Source organism: Polypterus senegalus, chromosome 1, assembly GCF_016835505.1.
Source record: "Polypterus senegalus isolate Bchr_013 chromosome 1, ASM1683550v1, whole genome shotgun sequence".
Lineage (NCBI taxonomy): Eukaryota > Metazoa > Chordata > Cladistia > Polypteriformes > Polypteridae > Polypterus > Polypterus senegalus.
Window position 1 is genome coordinate 205,061,009 of NC_053154.1, and position 17,579 is coordinate 205,078,587.

At 35.5% G+C, this 17,579-nt stretch overlaps 1 protein-coding gene across 1 annotated transcript in view; it reads left to right on the forward strand.

The window, feature by feature from the left end:
* ints3 (integrator complex subunit 3) overlaps window positions 1-17,579 on the forward strand; it is a 165,526-nt gene that overhangs the window by 21,220 nt on the left and 126,727 nt on the right. The window contains exon 2 of the mRNA XM_039767729.1: window positions 9,571-9,654. Coding sequence (XP_039623663.1) covers window positions 9,571-9,654 — 84 coding nt within the window. The remainder of the gene's footprint in view (window positions 1-9,570; window positions 9,655-17,579) is intronic.

The window sequence follows — 17,579 nt, forward strand, 5'->3', positions numbered from 1 at the left end:
TATATATATATATATATATATATACTTTTTCCATGTGATTATTTATTTTGTATTTGTCTAAAATACCATGGATTTCATGCTGTGTAAAAATTGCTATATAAACTGTGATTTATAAAACTTGAAATTAAGTGAATTTCTATACAAACTGTATAGAATGCATGCCATTTTTCTTTGTGTACATGCACTGGTTGGCTACTTCTTCTCAAATAGTTTTTCCTCCGAAAGTGACTTATTAGTAACATTTCAAAGTTCCTTTTAACACAGTAACAAAAAATATATAATACCAGTAACGGCGTACTGCACGATAACGTGCAGTGAATACACTTGACTTGAGCATTCATAGTTTTCATACTCTGTCTCTGTTTAGCATTCGTTTGCTCAGAGGTTGATGCGCTTGCTGCTTCTTGCGCAGGTCTTCTTTTCTCCACCCTAGCGGCCCGCTGCTTCTCCTCTTTCATCTGCATATTTTCACGTTAAAACTGATTAAGTTAGTTTCTGTGTTGCAATTACTTAGTACGTTTTCTTTAATTTTTCACTTAAGCTGGCACTTAAGTCTTCAGTCTGCCTCAAGAATGATTAAAGATATGAAGAAGTAGGGGACGTGACCGCGAAGGTGGCAGGGAATGAGAACGGCGCCCATACGCATGCGCCGCATGGCCGCCCTGCTGCGCACTGCCGAGAGTTGATTCTACAGTAAAATAAAATAAAAATAAAAAGTAATAAAAATCATCACCCCAAAAGCGGATAGTAGACGTCACATAGTATATGTGTACCAAATTTCAAGTGAATAGGTGAAATGGTTTGCGAGCTACAGGTGATTTAAAATCCTGGACAGACAAACGAACAGCCACGGTAACGTATTATATAGGAAGATACTAGGTTCGGCTCACACCAAGTATTAAAATATCAAAAAATGGACACTAAAATGAGAATTCTATTAAAGCCAGCAGAAACAGAATGCTGGAAAGAGTTTTGAGAGCAACCTATAAAAAAAAAAAGCTGGTTTAATTCCATTTTGGTAAATTAAATTGATTTTGCTATATTTTTATATTTCTAATCACATGTTTTTACGAAAGAACAAATAAAGCTATTATATGAGAGAGAGAGATCTTTATTCATTCCCAGGGAAATTTATCATAGATGGAATAGTGGTCTGTGGTGACCATCATTGGACCACAGTAAACAGTACCAAGAAAGTAAGGACTTTTGACCAGTGAATGTGGGAGAGCGACAGAGCTTCAGTTCAAAAGATGAGTCATATTCAAATTGTGTTATCTGTTTATGCAATTATGTTCTGATTATTTAACAGTATTTTAGCAAGAAATACATGTGTCTTGAGCGTTGTGATTAAACACCTGTGTAACTAAAGTGATATGAGTAATGTGATTCCCACCAACCCCCTAAACCTCTTTGACACTGTTTGCTGACGTCCAACATTTTTCACCATAGACTGCCATTCTGTCATAATTGGGCCATGCTCTTTGTCTGTTTTAACAACAAAGCTTCTGGCAACATGTTCTGACTCTATATTTTTATGCTTTTATGCAAGCCATTTGCATGACATTTTTAGGTATTTTTATCAGCAAGCTATTTCAGCTTCAAGACAAACTAACTTCAACTTTCAGTTGGTTATAATAGAACCTATATAGTTACAGGTGTTTTGCTAGTGGTGTTATCTTTCTTATCTTGTAGCTGGTCATACAAAGAATCCATTTTTACAATTGAGAGCATTTATGTCATTCAGTCTGTGTTAATGCGGGATAGGTAAGCAGAAAAAAGTGTTAAATGGAACCAGAGTGTCAAAGCAAAGTAGTAGTAAGATAGTGACAGTCTTACCTATTACATTTTTAGTGATATCATATGTAATATTATGTGTAATTTAAAAGGTTCAGAAAATAAAGTTCATTTTTGTGTTTTTTTTTTTGAACATGTTGGTCTACATTACTAAAATGGATGGCTTGGTGAATCCCTGTGATATCCTTAACAATTTAATGTTATATTATGTACAATGTCTCTTGTGATTTTTGGGACTGCATAAGTCATGACCTTACCATACACCAGAGCAGAGGTTGTTTGACGCACTGGAGGAACATTAGCTGTGTGCTATGTTCTACTCCTGTTGCTTCAGGAGTAGCATTAGCTTTGATCTGTATAAATATAAATTATTTTTTCACACTGACAGTTAGTGCTTTTTTGCAGTGCTGTTTTCTTTAAACATCCTGGCAGGTAGTACAGTGCTTGATGTAATACTATGGTCTGAGAGCACGGCTACTGTTTGTGGCTCCTGTTGCATTGTTTGCTTGCTAAGATCAGTGTGAGAAAAACATGTGATAAGAAATAAAATAGAAATATCTTGAAATATCTCAGAGGAAATGTGAATGAAATAATTATATGTGTCTTACTGTAATAGATGATGTATTAGTGTGGTGAAGTGTAACTAAATGAATAACAACATATACTTTACCTGATCGGTTAGATTTTAGTTAAAGGTTGTTAAAAGCTGCATAGAAATTCATTGTACATTGGAGGTAAAGGCAAACCTGCCAACATGGGAAGAAAAAACCCTGTTACCATGAAATAAAGAATATGACCACTTCACAACAAGAGATTTACTTACCATTGCTTTTTCTTTTTCGTGCTTAATCATACTTTCTGCTTACAGCTTCTGCTCTAGTATGATCCACTTAAACACAAGACTATCAAGATATTTTGGAGCTAAATGTACTGCCTATTATCAGAAAGCTCTGTTTCATTTGCAGATCATTGATCCTCCAACAGGATAGTGACCCAAAGTTTTCAGCTGAAAGCACCCAAAATGTCTAAGAAAACCCATTGGACTATTCTGAAGTGGCCTTTTATGAGCCTTGATTTAAACTCTGTAGAACATCATTGGAAAGAACTGAAACATGCAGTCTGGAGAAGGCACCTTTCAAACCTGACACTGCTGGAGCAGTGTGCTAAGGAAGAGTGAGCCAAACTACCTGTTGACAAGTGCAGGGGTCTCATAAAGAGTTACAGGAGTTGCTTGTTTGCAGTGATTGTCCATGCCATTTACTGTTATCCATCCATCCTCTTCCGCTTATCCGAGGTCGGGTCGCGGGGGCAGCAGCTTAAGCAGAGAGGCCCAGACTTCCCTCTCAATAATAATTATTGTTATTATTTGAAATATTATGTTGAGTTAGAACTCTAAAACAACGTCTGATTATTGTTAGATACAGAATAAACAATGATGGGTGCCAATTATTTTTGTCAGTTTCAAGTTAGTTCTGAGGCAGTTTTGTGTTCTTCATTTTTCAAGGAGAGGTACCAGCAAATTTTTCCACATCTATATGACAGAAAGCCATGAAACTTGTATGTGGAGGCTTAGAGGAAGTGCACTCTATTAGAATTTCATAACATTTTTATTGAGTATCCAAAGTTTAACTAAATTCAAAGAATATTGATGCCCACCTCTGCAAATGTATATATTTTAGGATTATAGGTTATTATTATATGTCAGATTTGAAAAATGGACATAGTCTAAGTATGTCTTCCTGTGTAACTTTCAGTTGGTACTGTTGCCAGCTCAAATGCCAATACTTTACATGAATAAGGTTTGTCTTCTTTAACAAAAAAATTCACTGTATAATATACTGGTTATTACAGCTAGTAAATACATGACACTACCTGTTCCATAATACTTCTTGGCAGCTACATATCAGCCACTAGTCAGTATTTACTTTGCTGGCAAAGGACATTGTCAGATAACTATTGAAACAGTTGATTTTCTTACCCTAGGTCAACTTTCTGCTTTAGGGAAGTTGCTTTTTGGGTAACATTTGCCACTGCAGCAGGATTCAGATAAAGACAATTAGGAATATATTTTCCTGCAAGGCAATAAATAATCATTCTTGCAAAAATGTGCACCACAATCTCCTAGATCAGTTTCCCAAAATTCTTCATTTGGGAATTTTAAAACTAAACTAAGTACTATTAGCTGTAGCTGCAAAGTATCTGGATTACTTAGGAGGAGAATGTGTGGGCACATTATTTTTTTTCTTTTATTTTCAGTCTTATTTTTGCACAAATTTGGCTGTTTTGACAGTAGGAAATTTTGTGCTAAACAGTTATAGAAGTGCTTTACTTCTGGATAGTTGTAACCCAACTTCTTTCCACTGGCCCCCTAGAATGTTCCATATATATAAAGATGCAACCCACAAAAGATGTTGTGAGCTTTGAAAATCCTAAGTGTCCTCCCATTGTTATACAGTGCCGTAAAAAAAGTATTTGACCTTTCACAATTTCCTCTTTTTCTGCTTATTCATAACACTTGTTTCTGATCTTCTAATAAATTTAGTATAACTAGAGGGCTTTGCCCCCTGCTCGCTTCACTCACCAACACCCGTTTTTGATTTTCCAGATACATACTTTTAAGATTTTTTTTTTCTTTGAATTGTTGCTATTTCATTAGTTTCACTTTTATTTTAGAACTTCTGTAAAAACAATATTTGGAATCTTTCGAGTCCCAATATGCTGAATCTTTTAAATAAGGTCAGTAAGGCGTGTTTAATGACTTTGTACCATAAATCAGGATAGGTTTCTCTGTTTGGAATTTCAGCACAGACAAAATGATCTACATCATCAGCAGTTAATAATTTTTTTGCAAAGTAACTAATAAATGCATGTGAGGTAAACCCCATTTTTGAAATTCCTTTACTTAAACTTCAAAGCCTTACATTATTTACATACTTCTGATGTATCACCTATGTCCATATATTCGATCTCTATTTGCCTTTTTGTTATTTCTCTGAGTAATAATTTCTCTTTCTTTAAGCTAATGCAATGTTTTTTCTTTGTTTTGAAACTGTCATTTTTTTCTGCTTGCATATTCTGTATCTTGCTCTGCATGTGTTTCGCTCCTACGTTTTTTTTGAGTCTTTTGAATTCCAGTTTTCATTATCTCTAACCTTCTCTGCATGTGTTTGGCCCACCTGTTTTTAAACCTCTTTATGATGTTTTACTTTGTTTTCTACTCTTGTCTTTTATTTCTGACATCGCTTTGTTCTGTTATTTTTTCAGTGACACCTGGTCCGTGGTGATTATTTTCATAATCTCTAACCTGCTTCTTTTTTTATAGTGCCAACGTTTGTGAACGTCTTTATGAAGTTCTACTTTGTCTTTTACTCTCTGTCTTTTAATTCTGTGCAGGCCTTTCTCAGTTTATTTTAAAGGAGACATTGATGGTTCAGCCATTAGGAATATACTGGGCAAAAATGACATTCATGAGAGAGTTACAAAACAAAAAACACTGCTAAACAGTAGACTTTTCTAACATTTGGTAAGCAATGTCTTGAATACCCTGAAAATCTTTGGGGTAATGTATAATGTTCTCTGGACTGATGAGTCAAAAGAGGAACTTTATGAAAGATGCTGGTTCCGTTATATCTGTCATTAAACTACCACACCTTTTCACAATGTGAATATCATACCCACAATTAACCATGGAGGTGGTAGTGTAATGGTGTGGAGATGCTTTGCTGCTTCAGGGTCTGGGTGACTTGCCATTTTTGAGAGAAGCATGAATTCAGCTCTCTACCAGAAAATGCTGAAGGAGAAGGTCCAGTCAGCAGTTCATGATCTTAAGCTGAAGTGCAAATGGGTTAGGCAGCAGGACAGTGATTTGAAGCACAAGTGCAAGTTGACCTCTGATTGACTGAAAAATAAAACAAAATTGAGGTTTTGGAATGGCCTGGTCAAACCTCTCACTTAAACCCAATTGATATGTTTATGGTGAGACCTTAAATGGGCAGTTTGCAGGGGTGCGGAAATCCAACGCCCAACTCGTCCGACACAGGTAAATTGACCGTCGGACAAGCGTGTTTTTCTGGTTTCAGTTGTCTGCGGACAAGTGCAATTTTCTGGAGAAAATATCATATGTGCTGTGCAGGGCACATTTTTATCACTACTTTCAAATTTTAAATATTTGGGTATGTACTTCGTATGGAAACAGTCTGCTTAGGCATGTTCTTCATGTCTCAAATTGGACTTTAATATTGTTTACAAAATGACGGCTGATTTTCAAAGGGAAAGCAATCTTACAGTCTTACATAAGTATTTTACCCTACTATTTACACACTTGGAGATGCGTTAATTTTTTTTCATGCCGACATTACGATGTAATCTGATGATTTTTCATTTTAATTGAAAATGTGGTCATTTTACTTACAATGCAGTTTTTTTCATCACATAACAAAGCTTGTTAGGCAGTTAATCTTTCCTGAAATTTGCTATTTTGCGTAGGTTGTGATATATTGAGGAGTTAAGAAATTTATTGCGTGACGATATCAATTTTAAAGAACTGTCTTTAGATCGTTTTTGATTAGAGAATTTTTCATATAAAACAAGTTGGTTTTACGCTGTCAGTTTATTAAAAATAAAGAAGAAAACATTCTAACGGTTTCCAAATGTTATGAAATATCTATAAAAATCTTCACTTAGACGCGATTATTTTTTCCCGACAACATCGGTAATATTTACTTCTTTGGAAATGTACCATCTTGCAGAATTTCTAATACGTCATTAGAAATTACCTGCGTAACCCATAATGCACTGCAGTAAGCACATTTTTCTCACTATATGCGTGTTGCTGAAACTGAAGCAAGTAGCATCGCGGATGAGAAATGGATCGTTTCTTGATTAAAACTGGCACAACATGCCGTGAAAAGCCTGACAATGAGGGTAACAAAAGAAAAACAAAAGCTGAAAGGGACCGTGACCTCGATAAGCCTCCTGTGTCAGATATGAGGGTGTTTGATTTCAGAATCTGGCCACACACTCTGTCTGAACTGAGCACTTATGGAAACTTTGAAATCAAGAACTTGTGTCAGCAGTATAGTGATTTGTTGACTGATGAGGAAGTTAAACATGCACCATCTGAATGGCAAGCACTTAAAGTGCAGATATCAATGCAACGGCAGTACTATCCACTTGCTGTCCATACCTCAGTTCTGCAGAGGAAGGAAGAGTCTCTGAAGAATGTTAGTGTGCTGAGATCACTGTTTCTTACAGTTTCTCCTTCCATAGCTTCTTGTGAGAGATTATTCTCCAATATGAATTTAGTAAAGAGTTCTCTAAGAACCCGCCTGACTCAGGAAAACCTTCAAAACCAGATGCGCATTGTTGTTGATGGCAAACCTTTAGAAGAGTTTTACCCCGTGCCAGCTGTGGAATTCTGGCTGTCATCTGGCAACATGCACATCACTCATAAAAAGCCTGAAAGGTCATCAGCATCCACTTCTGCAGGACCATCAGTCCAGGAACCATGCAGTTCAGCTCAAGCAGAAATGAACAGCATTCAGCCCATGCTGTCTGAGGTCGTAAAGATTCTTGGGGGAGAAGATGTTGCAAGACAAAAGCTGAAGAACATGGCAGAAAATGAATCAGGACAGTGTTCTGTTATGTAACTGTAATATGTGAAACAGAACTAGTGTAGCTATAATGAAGGCATTGTTTATTAGTGAGTTAAAATGATAAGGGAATATTTTATATAATGTTCTAGAGCAAGGTGGCAAAATACTACTCCCTGAAAGAACTTTTTTCAGTTTTAAAATGGAAGGCAGTTTTGGTATCAATAAAAGAGATCAGAAAAAAATAAACTATTTTTCACTTTTGTTATTTGTTTATGGGCAAGTTAATTTAACTGGCGGACAAGTGGATTTTCTAAATTTACTTTGTATTTAAAAACAGTCCCAGGCGGCTGAATTAAAACAATTTTGTAGAGAATAATGGGCCAGTATCTCTCTACAGAGATGCCAAAGACTTCCTATTACCAGAGAAGTGTTTGATTGTAGTTGTTGCTCCTAAAGGTGGCACAACCAAGTATGTGGTTTCTCAGGGTACATTCACTTTTTCACATGGATGATATAGGTGTTGGTGAACATTTTTTCCTTCAATAAATCATATAATCATTTAAAGACTGGGTATTGTTTTTACTCAGGTTGCCTTTTATATTATACTACATTTTTTATAATCAAGCAAAAATAGAACAAGTCAGGAAGGGGGTAAATACTTTTCAACAACACTGTATATCCAAAACCCGAATGATGTGTTTTGTGAAACATGAAACTTTGCTGATTTAAATTGGATTATTCACTAACCTTTAGGGCTTTTGTTTTATTTTTGTCCTGGTATTTCGTTGGCTGCTACTATTTATGCTATTAGGAGAGAGGCAAGATTTACAAAGAATTACTAAATACAGCTTAATCTAATGTTTGTGGCAAATTAAAATATGCCATGATTTTGAAAATAAATTTACAAATGGTATTTGGTTTGGATCTAAAGTTGTAGTGTAAGTACTTGTTATTTTGAATATATGCCACATGTTATAGTTAATAGAAAGTCTGTGTAATGAAATTTATGATTTTTTTTCTTCATCTCAATGGTTAATAGAATCTTGCTTCAATGTTAAAGTGCGCAACTTAATTTTTTGTTTTATTTCATATTATTTTTATTAAGGGAGAATGCTTAAATTAAGCCAACTTTTAGTAAATCACACACACTGCAATATATTACCTTCATTCCTAGAGGTTAGGTTTCATTTGTACTTGCCTTCCATTGGTGACATCAGAGTGTCTCAGTCGAAAGGAACTTTAATCAGTTCCCTGTTACCCATAAGCACATTGATTTCAAAGGTGCCATTAACAATATTCATTTTTACTGTTTCTGAAGGTTACTAAATTACTAGAGCAAAATGCTGCAAGCACAAATCATAAAGTTGCTTTGCAGACATACAAAACTTTTATTTTATTCTTTTAAAGTGTGCAGAGCATATTTAATCTATTTTTTTTTCTGTAGACATATTAGTATTAAAGAGAAAACTCTGGTGATGTGAGGTATTAATTTAAAGACAAATATGTGAGATTGGAAGGCATTTTTGTATATTCTATTAAACTTTTCTTGGATTTTACTTTTACAATTTTACTGTCTCCATATTTAATATTATTGTATAGAAATAGTATTGTTTCCATGATTGGAAAACTGCGTCTGACGTAAAGGGCTTGTAGACACAGAATGTTGAGATTGAAAGGACTGATTATTTTGCAATTATGTGGAACAATTGCACTTGTCAGTCTTAAGAGATGATTAGATTTTTAGTAAGCTATGATTATTTATTTTGAAAATGTGAACTTTTTAATACTGATATCAATAACATTAAAACATTTAATAAACTTCACATATAAAATGTATGTCATTACTCTGGAAACAGTGATATATTAATTACTTTTTCATATTTAGGGCAATTATTAAAATGTTTCATATTTGTAATTTAATTACAAAAACAACAAAAAAAAAGTTGCATCTGCCTTGTGAAAAAAATTTCAGTGGTATTGCATATAGCATTTATTTTGATTCACATTGCATTTTGTGCCCGTTCTGTTAATATGGTGAAGTCATGTGCACATCAGGTTTTTAATTGAATTTTGTGTTTTCTATTGATTATGGAGCTCTTAAACGTTTCCTCTGAGTAGTTTTCTTTTCTGGAGACTTATAAAAGAATCCATTCTGAATATCTTTCTTTTACTCTTCCTTCAGAGGCTTGATCGATGCGTCACTGTTGTTACATCATTGATGAATGGTCTTTCAGAACGTGAAGCCAATGATGCTCTTAATGCACATGTGAGTATTTTCTGTATACATGAAGATATTTCATAAACAGAGCAGAAGAGGGCTGTCATATTTGTATCTTAACTTCAGTTATAGTCAGTGTCATCTCATGGTAAATTTCATGTGAATGTCAATCTATATGATAGCTTTCAATAGGACAGTTCAGAGATAAATTTGTTACCTGAATTTAATGTAATTGTAGATAGCTAAGGAGCACAATTACTGCACACATAGTCTGATAAACCAAATCCTGGTGTTTTATGATTTAAATTTGATTTATTTATTTAAATAACCTGTATATGGGAAACACAAGATGTGTTTATGGATCCAGCTTTTTGCATGTTAGGAGTGAAGACTGGTGATGGCTAAATAATGATATGAAATATGTTTTTGCGTCATAAATTGACTTTCTACATGTAAATCAAATCTTGCTTCCTGGAGTATATTTGAACATTGGGGTGGAGGTTTGCATGGTACTAATTTTTCTTTCATGCTCCTGACTGCTCATACTGTAGTTTCAGCCTGCTCCCAGCCTCTCCCAAGAGAGATCCTTACCATTTTCTACAGCTCTCGCCTTCATTATCCCATTCCCAACCAAAAATTGATGCCACTTCTGTTTGCTTTCCCCATCAAAAGCACAGGCGAGATGACTACGGGTCCTGGCAACTCTCTTCTTGCATGTCTTATATCCTTAAAACAGAACAGAGAAACATTCTGTACTGATTCAATTATGGCATAATTTAATGTTTCATAATTAAATGTGAGAGGGGTTCACAACTTGTATATTTCATATTTAGTATTTTTCTCTTTAACACGTCAGATAGCTGTTCTTGTTCGCAAGTCAGTCCGAATAGTTTAAAATGGCAGGAAGTGTTGCTGTACGTTCTTGTACCACGTGTACAGTGGCGTTATGGTCTGAGCAAATCTCCATCACTCATCACATAAACCACTGCCACTATATATTTAATAACCAAAAATGTTATATGTGTCTTTGATAAAGTAAAATATTAAAAATGATCATCTCTGTCCCAGACGCTTCTGACAGTAACACCACTCCTTAGTTTACCAACTCATTTAAAAAAAGTGCTTATTTTTGCCACATTTACAATGAATAGTCAACCATAAAAAGGTAACCTTTCCTGTCATTTAAATATATTAATTGTACTATTGTGAGATTTACTTCATATTATAACTTTTTATATTAATAACGATTTGTTACATAAGACTTGAAATCTAATTCAAATATGTAGAAATATGGTTGTGACTTTAAAAAATGCTATTATTTATTATGGTTTGTCTGCCATCTCCAAACCCAAAATGTCAAGTCTGCTCAAGTCTAAAAGATACATGAATTTGGCATGTATAGCACAAGTGGATTCTTAATATATCAGAATCTAAAGGGGTTAGAACTACAGTACATACAATTCTTTTTCACAATACTATCAGAATATGCAAATCTGTATGCTTTTCAAAACATTAAAATACACAATAAAATATAGTCTACATGGAATTACAGTGGGCTTAGCAACACCTACCATTAAAGACAATATTCCATAGTCCATGAAGTTACTCGACAAGCTTCTGAAAGTGTTATTTTTACAAGATCAAAAAAAAAAATACAATGACAACTGAACCACAACATATTATAATAATTTGGGTAAACTGTCCTAAACTAATGTACTGTATTTGAAATACCCATGGGTGAATAGTGTGTTGTTCATGGAATTTGGCTTTAGCACAGAGTGTCTTTCTTCTTAAATCCATTCACATATGCTGAATGCTCTTTCAGATGAAGCACTTAATTTTAAATGGATAAATGTGACAACTTTACCTATCAGTCTACACTTAATAACTTGTAATGTCTATGTGAAAATGTGCTTTTGTTAAAAAGGATAAATAAAGGTCAAAGGCTTACATCTCTCATTAACATAAGTATTCTTTTTGCATTAATTGCCATTTAGATATGCCTAGAACTTGATCCGAGTCCACATTTATCAAACTGAATTAGTTGGGCATAGTTTAGAAAGGCACACACCTATGTATGTAAGGCCCCACAATTCATTCCTAATGTCAGTATAAAAAACAAGCCATGACATCTAAGGACTATAGACCTTCACGATCAGATTATGGTGAGGCATAGATCAGGACAAGGGTATAAAGCTTTCTAAAGCTTACAGTGTTCCTAGAAGCACAGTGACCTCAGTAACAGTAAAATGGAAGAAGTTTGGAACCACAAGGACTGTGGATGCTCTGGTCTGTTTTTATAAGGGTCAACACTGATTTCATGTTATTAGAATTGGTTATTAGAATTGACCAATTCCAATAATGATTTTGTTTTCTTTATCGCTTTAAAGAAACTTTTTATACTAAGCTTCTGCATAACCAGATATGTACAGTAAAAGCTTATGTTTTATATTAAAGTTTAACAGTGGTATTTTTATAATTAAACTGTAGATCACATATGTTACTTGTTTTTTTTTTTTTGTTTTCTTTTTACAAAAATGAAATACTGTTGGCTTACTGTTCAGAGACCATAAAATACTAAAATAGACATTCCCCTAAAATACATCTGTAACTAATAAAAATACATAAAATATTTATCTATATTGTATAGATAGATCATACTTTATTTGTCCCCAAGGGGAAATTAATGTGTATGGAATAAAATAAAATTAAATCCTTCAATAAAAATTATGAAATTGCAGGTTGTCATATTCTTTAACTTCTTTTGTAATGTATTTATCTGAAACTAAGCTTAATTTAAAATGTTTTCACAATTTGTCTAACAAAAAATATTTATATCTTCTTACATATTGATTTGATTGGTTGATATTAGCAGTTTAAACAGTGCTTAATTTTAAATATACAGTGGTGTGAAAAACTATTTGCCCCCTTCCTGATTTCTTATTCTTTTGCATGTTTGTCACACAAAATGTTTCTGATCATCAAACACATTTAACCATTAGTCAAATATAACACAAGTAAACACAAAATGCAGTTTTTAAATGATGGTTTTTATTATTTAGGGAGAAAAAATCCAAACCTACATGGCCCTGTGTGAAAAAGTAATTGCCCCCTGAACCTAATAACTGGTTGGGCCACCCTTAGCAGCAATAACTGCAATCAGGCGTTTGCGATAACTTGCAATGAGTCTTTTACAGCACTCTGGAGGAATTTTGGCTCACTCATCTTTGCAGAATTGTTGTAATTCAGCTTTATTTGAGGGTTTTCTAGCATGAACCGCCTTTTTAAGGTCATGTCATAGCATCTCAATTGGATTCAGGTCAGGACTTTGACTAGGCCACTCCAAAGTCTTCATTTTGTTTTTCTTCAGCCATTCAGAGGTGGATTTGCTGGTGTGTTTTGGGGCATTGCCCTGTTGCAACACCCAAGATCGCTTCAGCTTGAGTTGACGAACAGATGTCCAGACATTCTCCTTCAGGATTTTTTGGTAGACAGTAGAATTCATGGTTCCATCTATCACAGCAAGCCTTCCAGGTCCTGAAGCAGCAAAACAACCCCAGACCATCACACTACCACCAACATATTTTACTGTTGGTATGATGTTCTTTTTCTGAAATGCTGTGTTCCTTTTACGCCAGATGTAACGGGACATTTGCCTTCCAAAAAGTTTAACTTTTGTTTCATCAGTCCACAAGGTATTTTCCCAAAAGTCTTGTCAATCATTGAGATGTTTCTTAGCAAAATTGAGACGAGCCCCAATGTTCTTTTTGCTTAACAGTGGTTTGTGTCTTGGAAATCTGCCATGCAGGCCATTTTTGCCCAGTCTCTTTCTTATGGTGGAGTCGTGAACACTGACCTTAATTGAGGCAAGTGAGGCCTGCAATTCTTTAGACGTTGTCCTGGGGTCTTTTGTGACCTCTCGGATGAGTTGTCTCTGCGCTCTTGGGGGTAATTCTGGTCGGCTGGCCACTCCTGGGAAGGTTCACCACTGTTCCATGTTTTTGCCATTTGTGGATAATGGCTCTCACTGTGGTTCGCTGGAGTCCCAAAGCTTTAGAAATGACTTTATAACCTTTACCAGACTGATAGATCTCAATTACTTCTGTTCTCATTTATTCCTGAATTTCTTTACATCTTGGCATGATGTCTAGATTTTGAGGTGCTTTTGGTCTACTTCTCTGCGTCAGGCAGCTCCTATTTAAGTGATTTCTTGATTGAAACAGGTGTGGCAGTAATCAGGCTTGGGGGTGGCTACGGAAATTGAACTCAGGTGTGATACACCACAGTTAGGTTATTTTTTAACAAGGGGACAATTACTTTTTCACACAGGGCCATGTAGGTTTGGATTTTTTTTCTCCCTAAATAATAAAAACCATCATTTAAAAACTGCATTTTGTGTTTACTTGTGTTTTATTTGACTAATGGTTAAATGTGTTTGATGATCAGAAACATTTTGTGTGACAAACATGCAAAAGAATAAGAAATCAGGAAGGGGGCAAATAGTTTTTCACACCACTGTACATGCACATATACATTTTAAATCATTTTTAATCATTAATTAGACTTTTTTTTTACTGTTACATATACATTTATTGTATACATTTTTTTAAATTTTGTACCAGCTACACATTCCTTATTCATAAAATGTAATTGTAAATATGGATTAATATTTTAATTATGCAGTACTTTAATTATGCAGTACTTACCAAATCATATACTTTATGACACACAGACAAATAATAAACATAGTACAAACCCCAAAAAAGAAGAAAGCAGCAAATCTATCCAAATGTTCATAAGATGTTTATCAAGAAAATACAAGGTTAACATGCTTAACAAGTGTGACACTAGAGGGCACTGTCGCTCCTCAAACCCCACAGACAAACGTCCAGGACACCAAGTTAAAGTACTAGAAATATTTTTTAATTTCTTTTCTTTTCGAAATTGGGTCACAGCAGACACCACAGTCACCCCACTAAACAATAAATCAATAATCACAATCCAATAAATCAATCCTCCTCTCCCAACAGCTCCGTCATATTACCACCCAACTCCAGCTTGGTTTCCTGGGTCTCCCATAGTCCTTTATATAGTCCTTGACCTGGAAGTGCGCCTGTCCTTTTATTTTTCTTCAGCCCAGAAGTACTTCTGTTCTTCCGACCCTGTGACTTGGGAGTACTTCCGGGCTACAGGGAAAATAAAAATCCCTGCATCTCCCTGCAGTGTCACACGATGGCATCCACAGCAACCAGCAGGGCTGTGAAGCCGAACTTCATCTCCCATGGTGCCCTGGTGCCATGGGAATCCGGGACAGCTCCATGCTGCAGGGAAGACGCCATCTACCGTCTTGGATGAGTTGCCGGCTGTCCATCACACAAGTTTACAACTAAAATAGACAAATTTCACTCTTAAGCTAACAAGCTTATGGTTTACTAAAGAGCAATTTCATATTCATCTCTTATTTTTTTTTTTTATTATTGAAAACATGAACTGCTGGACTAAACACAAGCTCACTCACTATCCACATTCAGACAGGTGGTGTTTGTATCAATTAAAGGACAAAATAGAAAAGCTTTTTTTTGCCATTTGTCTAATTCCACAATTTTCCTCAGTTCATTACTCCACTTTCTTTTATGTAAAGGCCAATATTCAGGACTTCTTTCTTTGCTAAAGTCTGCCTAACTGATCTCTTTTTACAGGAAGTTCGTGAAGCAAAAAAGACACGTGCAGACTTGGCTATCTTAATACCTTGTGTGAATGAGCACTACAAATAAATTGTTATAATGATTAAAAAGCAGTTGCTACTATTTTGGAAAAGGACTGAGAACCCAATGATCACTCTAATAAAGCTTCAGAAGTTCTCTTTTGAGATGGAAGAACCTGTCAAAAGGACCAGCATCTCCGCAACACTCAGTCAATCAAGCATTAATTGTAGCATAGCTAGACAAAAGCCACTCTTGAGTTAAAGGCTTATGACAGTTTAATTGACTTTGACAGCATGAGGAAAATGATCCATTCTGATGAGATAATAAAGGTGTTCTTTGGGCAAAACTCCAAGCACTATGTCTGGTAAAGACCAGACACTGCCCATCACCTGCCTACTACATCCCTGTGATAAAGCATTATGTAGTGGGGGTGCTTCTCATTCGGCAGGGACAGAAAGACTGGTCAGAATTGAGGGAAGAATGATTACAGCCAAATTCAAAGAGGTCTTTGAAGAAAACCTCCAGAGTACATGCAACCTCAGACAGGCTCTTTTCAGCACAACAGTGACCCGAAGCATACAGCCAAGACAACTTACCCCGAAACGTAAAAAAAACAAAAACCAGGTAAACGCGACTACAAAGAAGGTACTGAGGGATTTGGAAATTGTAGAGGGAGAAGTGCTGCTCAGATTAAATAAGATGAAATCAAACAAATCACCAGGACCAGATAATATTTATCCTTGTGTTCTTAAGGAGGCAAGTGAGTACATATATAAACCCTTGACCCACATTTTTAGGAAGTCACTGCACACTGGAGAGAGTCCGAAGGACTGGAAAATTACAAATACCATCCCATTATATAAAAAGGGTGACAGGGCAGATCTAAGCAACTATAGGCCAGTAAGCTTAATATGCATCACAGGAAAATTAATGGAAGGAATTATTAAGGATAAGATTGAGCAACATCTGGCAAGGACAGGTGTTATTCTGAATAGTCAGCATGGGTTCAGAAGAGGGAGGTTGTGTTTTCCTAACATGCTGGAATTCTATGAGAGGCAACGAAAGGATACGATCAAAGTGGAACTTATGATATTATTTATCTGGACTTTCAGAAAGCATTTGATAAGGTGCCACATGAAAGGTTGGGCATCAAATTAAAAGAAGTGCGAGTTCAGGGTGATATTTTTAGATGGGTACAGAATTGGCTCAGACACAGGAAGCAGTGGGTGATGGTGCGAGGAACCTCATCAGAACTGGCCGATGTTAAGAGTGGTGTTCCACAGGGGTCAGTGCTAGGGCCGCTGCTATTTTTAATATATATATATATATAAATGATTTAGATAGGAATATAAGTAACAAGCTAGTTAAGTTTGCAGATGATACCTAAGATAGGTGGATTAGCAGATAATTTGGAATCCGTTAAATCACTACAGAAGGACTTGGATAGCATACAGAATTGGGCAGATTTGTGGCAGATGAAATTTAATGTCAGTAAATATAAATTATTACACATAGGAAGTAAAAATGTTGGGTTTGAATACACAATGGGTGGTCGGAAAATCGAGAGTACACCTTATGAAAAGGATTTAGGAGTCATAGTGGACTCTAAGCTATCGACTTCCCGACAGTGTTCAGAAGCCATTAAGATGGCTAACAGAATGTTAGGATATATAGCACAATGTGTGGAGTACAAGTCCAAGGGGGTTATGCTCAACCTTTATAATGTACTGGTGAGGAGTTATCTTGAGTACTGTGTGCAGTTTTGGTCTCCAGGCTACATAAAGGACATAGCAGCACTAGAAAAGGTCCAGAGAAGAATGACTAGGCTGATTCCAGGGCTACAGGGGTTGAATTATAAGAAAAGATTAAAAGAGCTGAGCCTTTACAGTTTAAGCAAAATAAGATTAAGAGGTGACATGATTGAAGTGTTTAAAATTATGAAGGGAGTTAGTACAGTGGATCAAGACTGTTATTTTAAAATGAGTTCATCAAGAACATGGGGACACAGTTGGAAACTTGTTAAGGGTAAATTTCGCACAAACATTAAGAAGTTTTTCTTTACACAAAGAACGATAGTCATTTGGAATAAGCTACCAATAGTGTGGTAGACTAAAACGTTAGGGACATGATGTTTTCTTGGAAGAAATAAGTGGATAGGACTGGCGAGCTTTGTTGGGCTGAATGGCCTGTTCTCGTCTAGAGTGTTAAACATTCAAAGCTGTAATTGTTGCCAAAGGGGCTCATACAGAGTACTGAATTAGGAGTCTA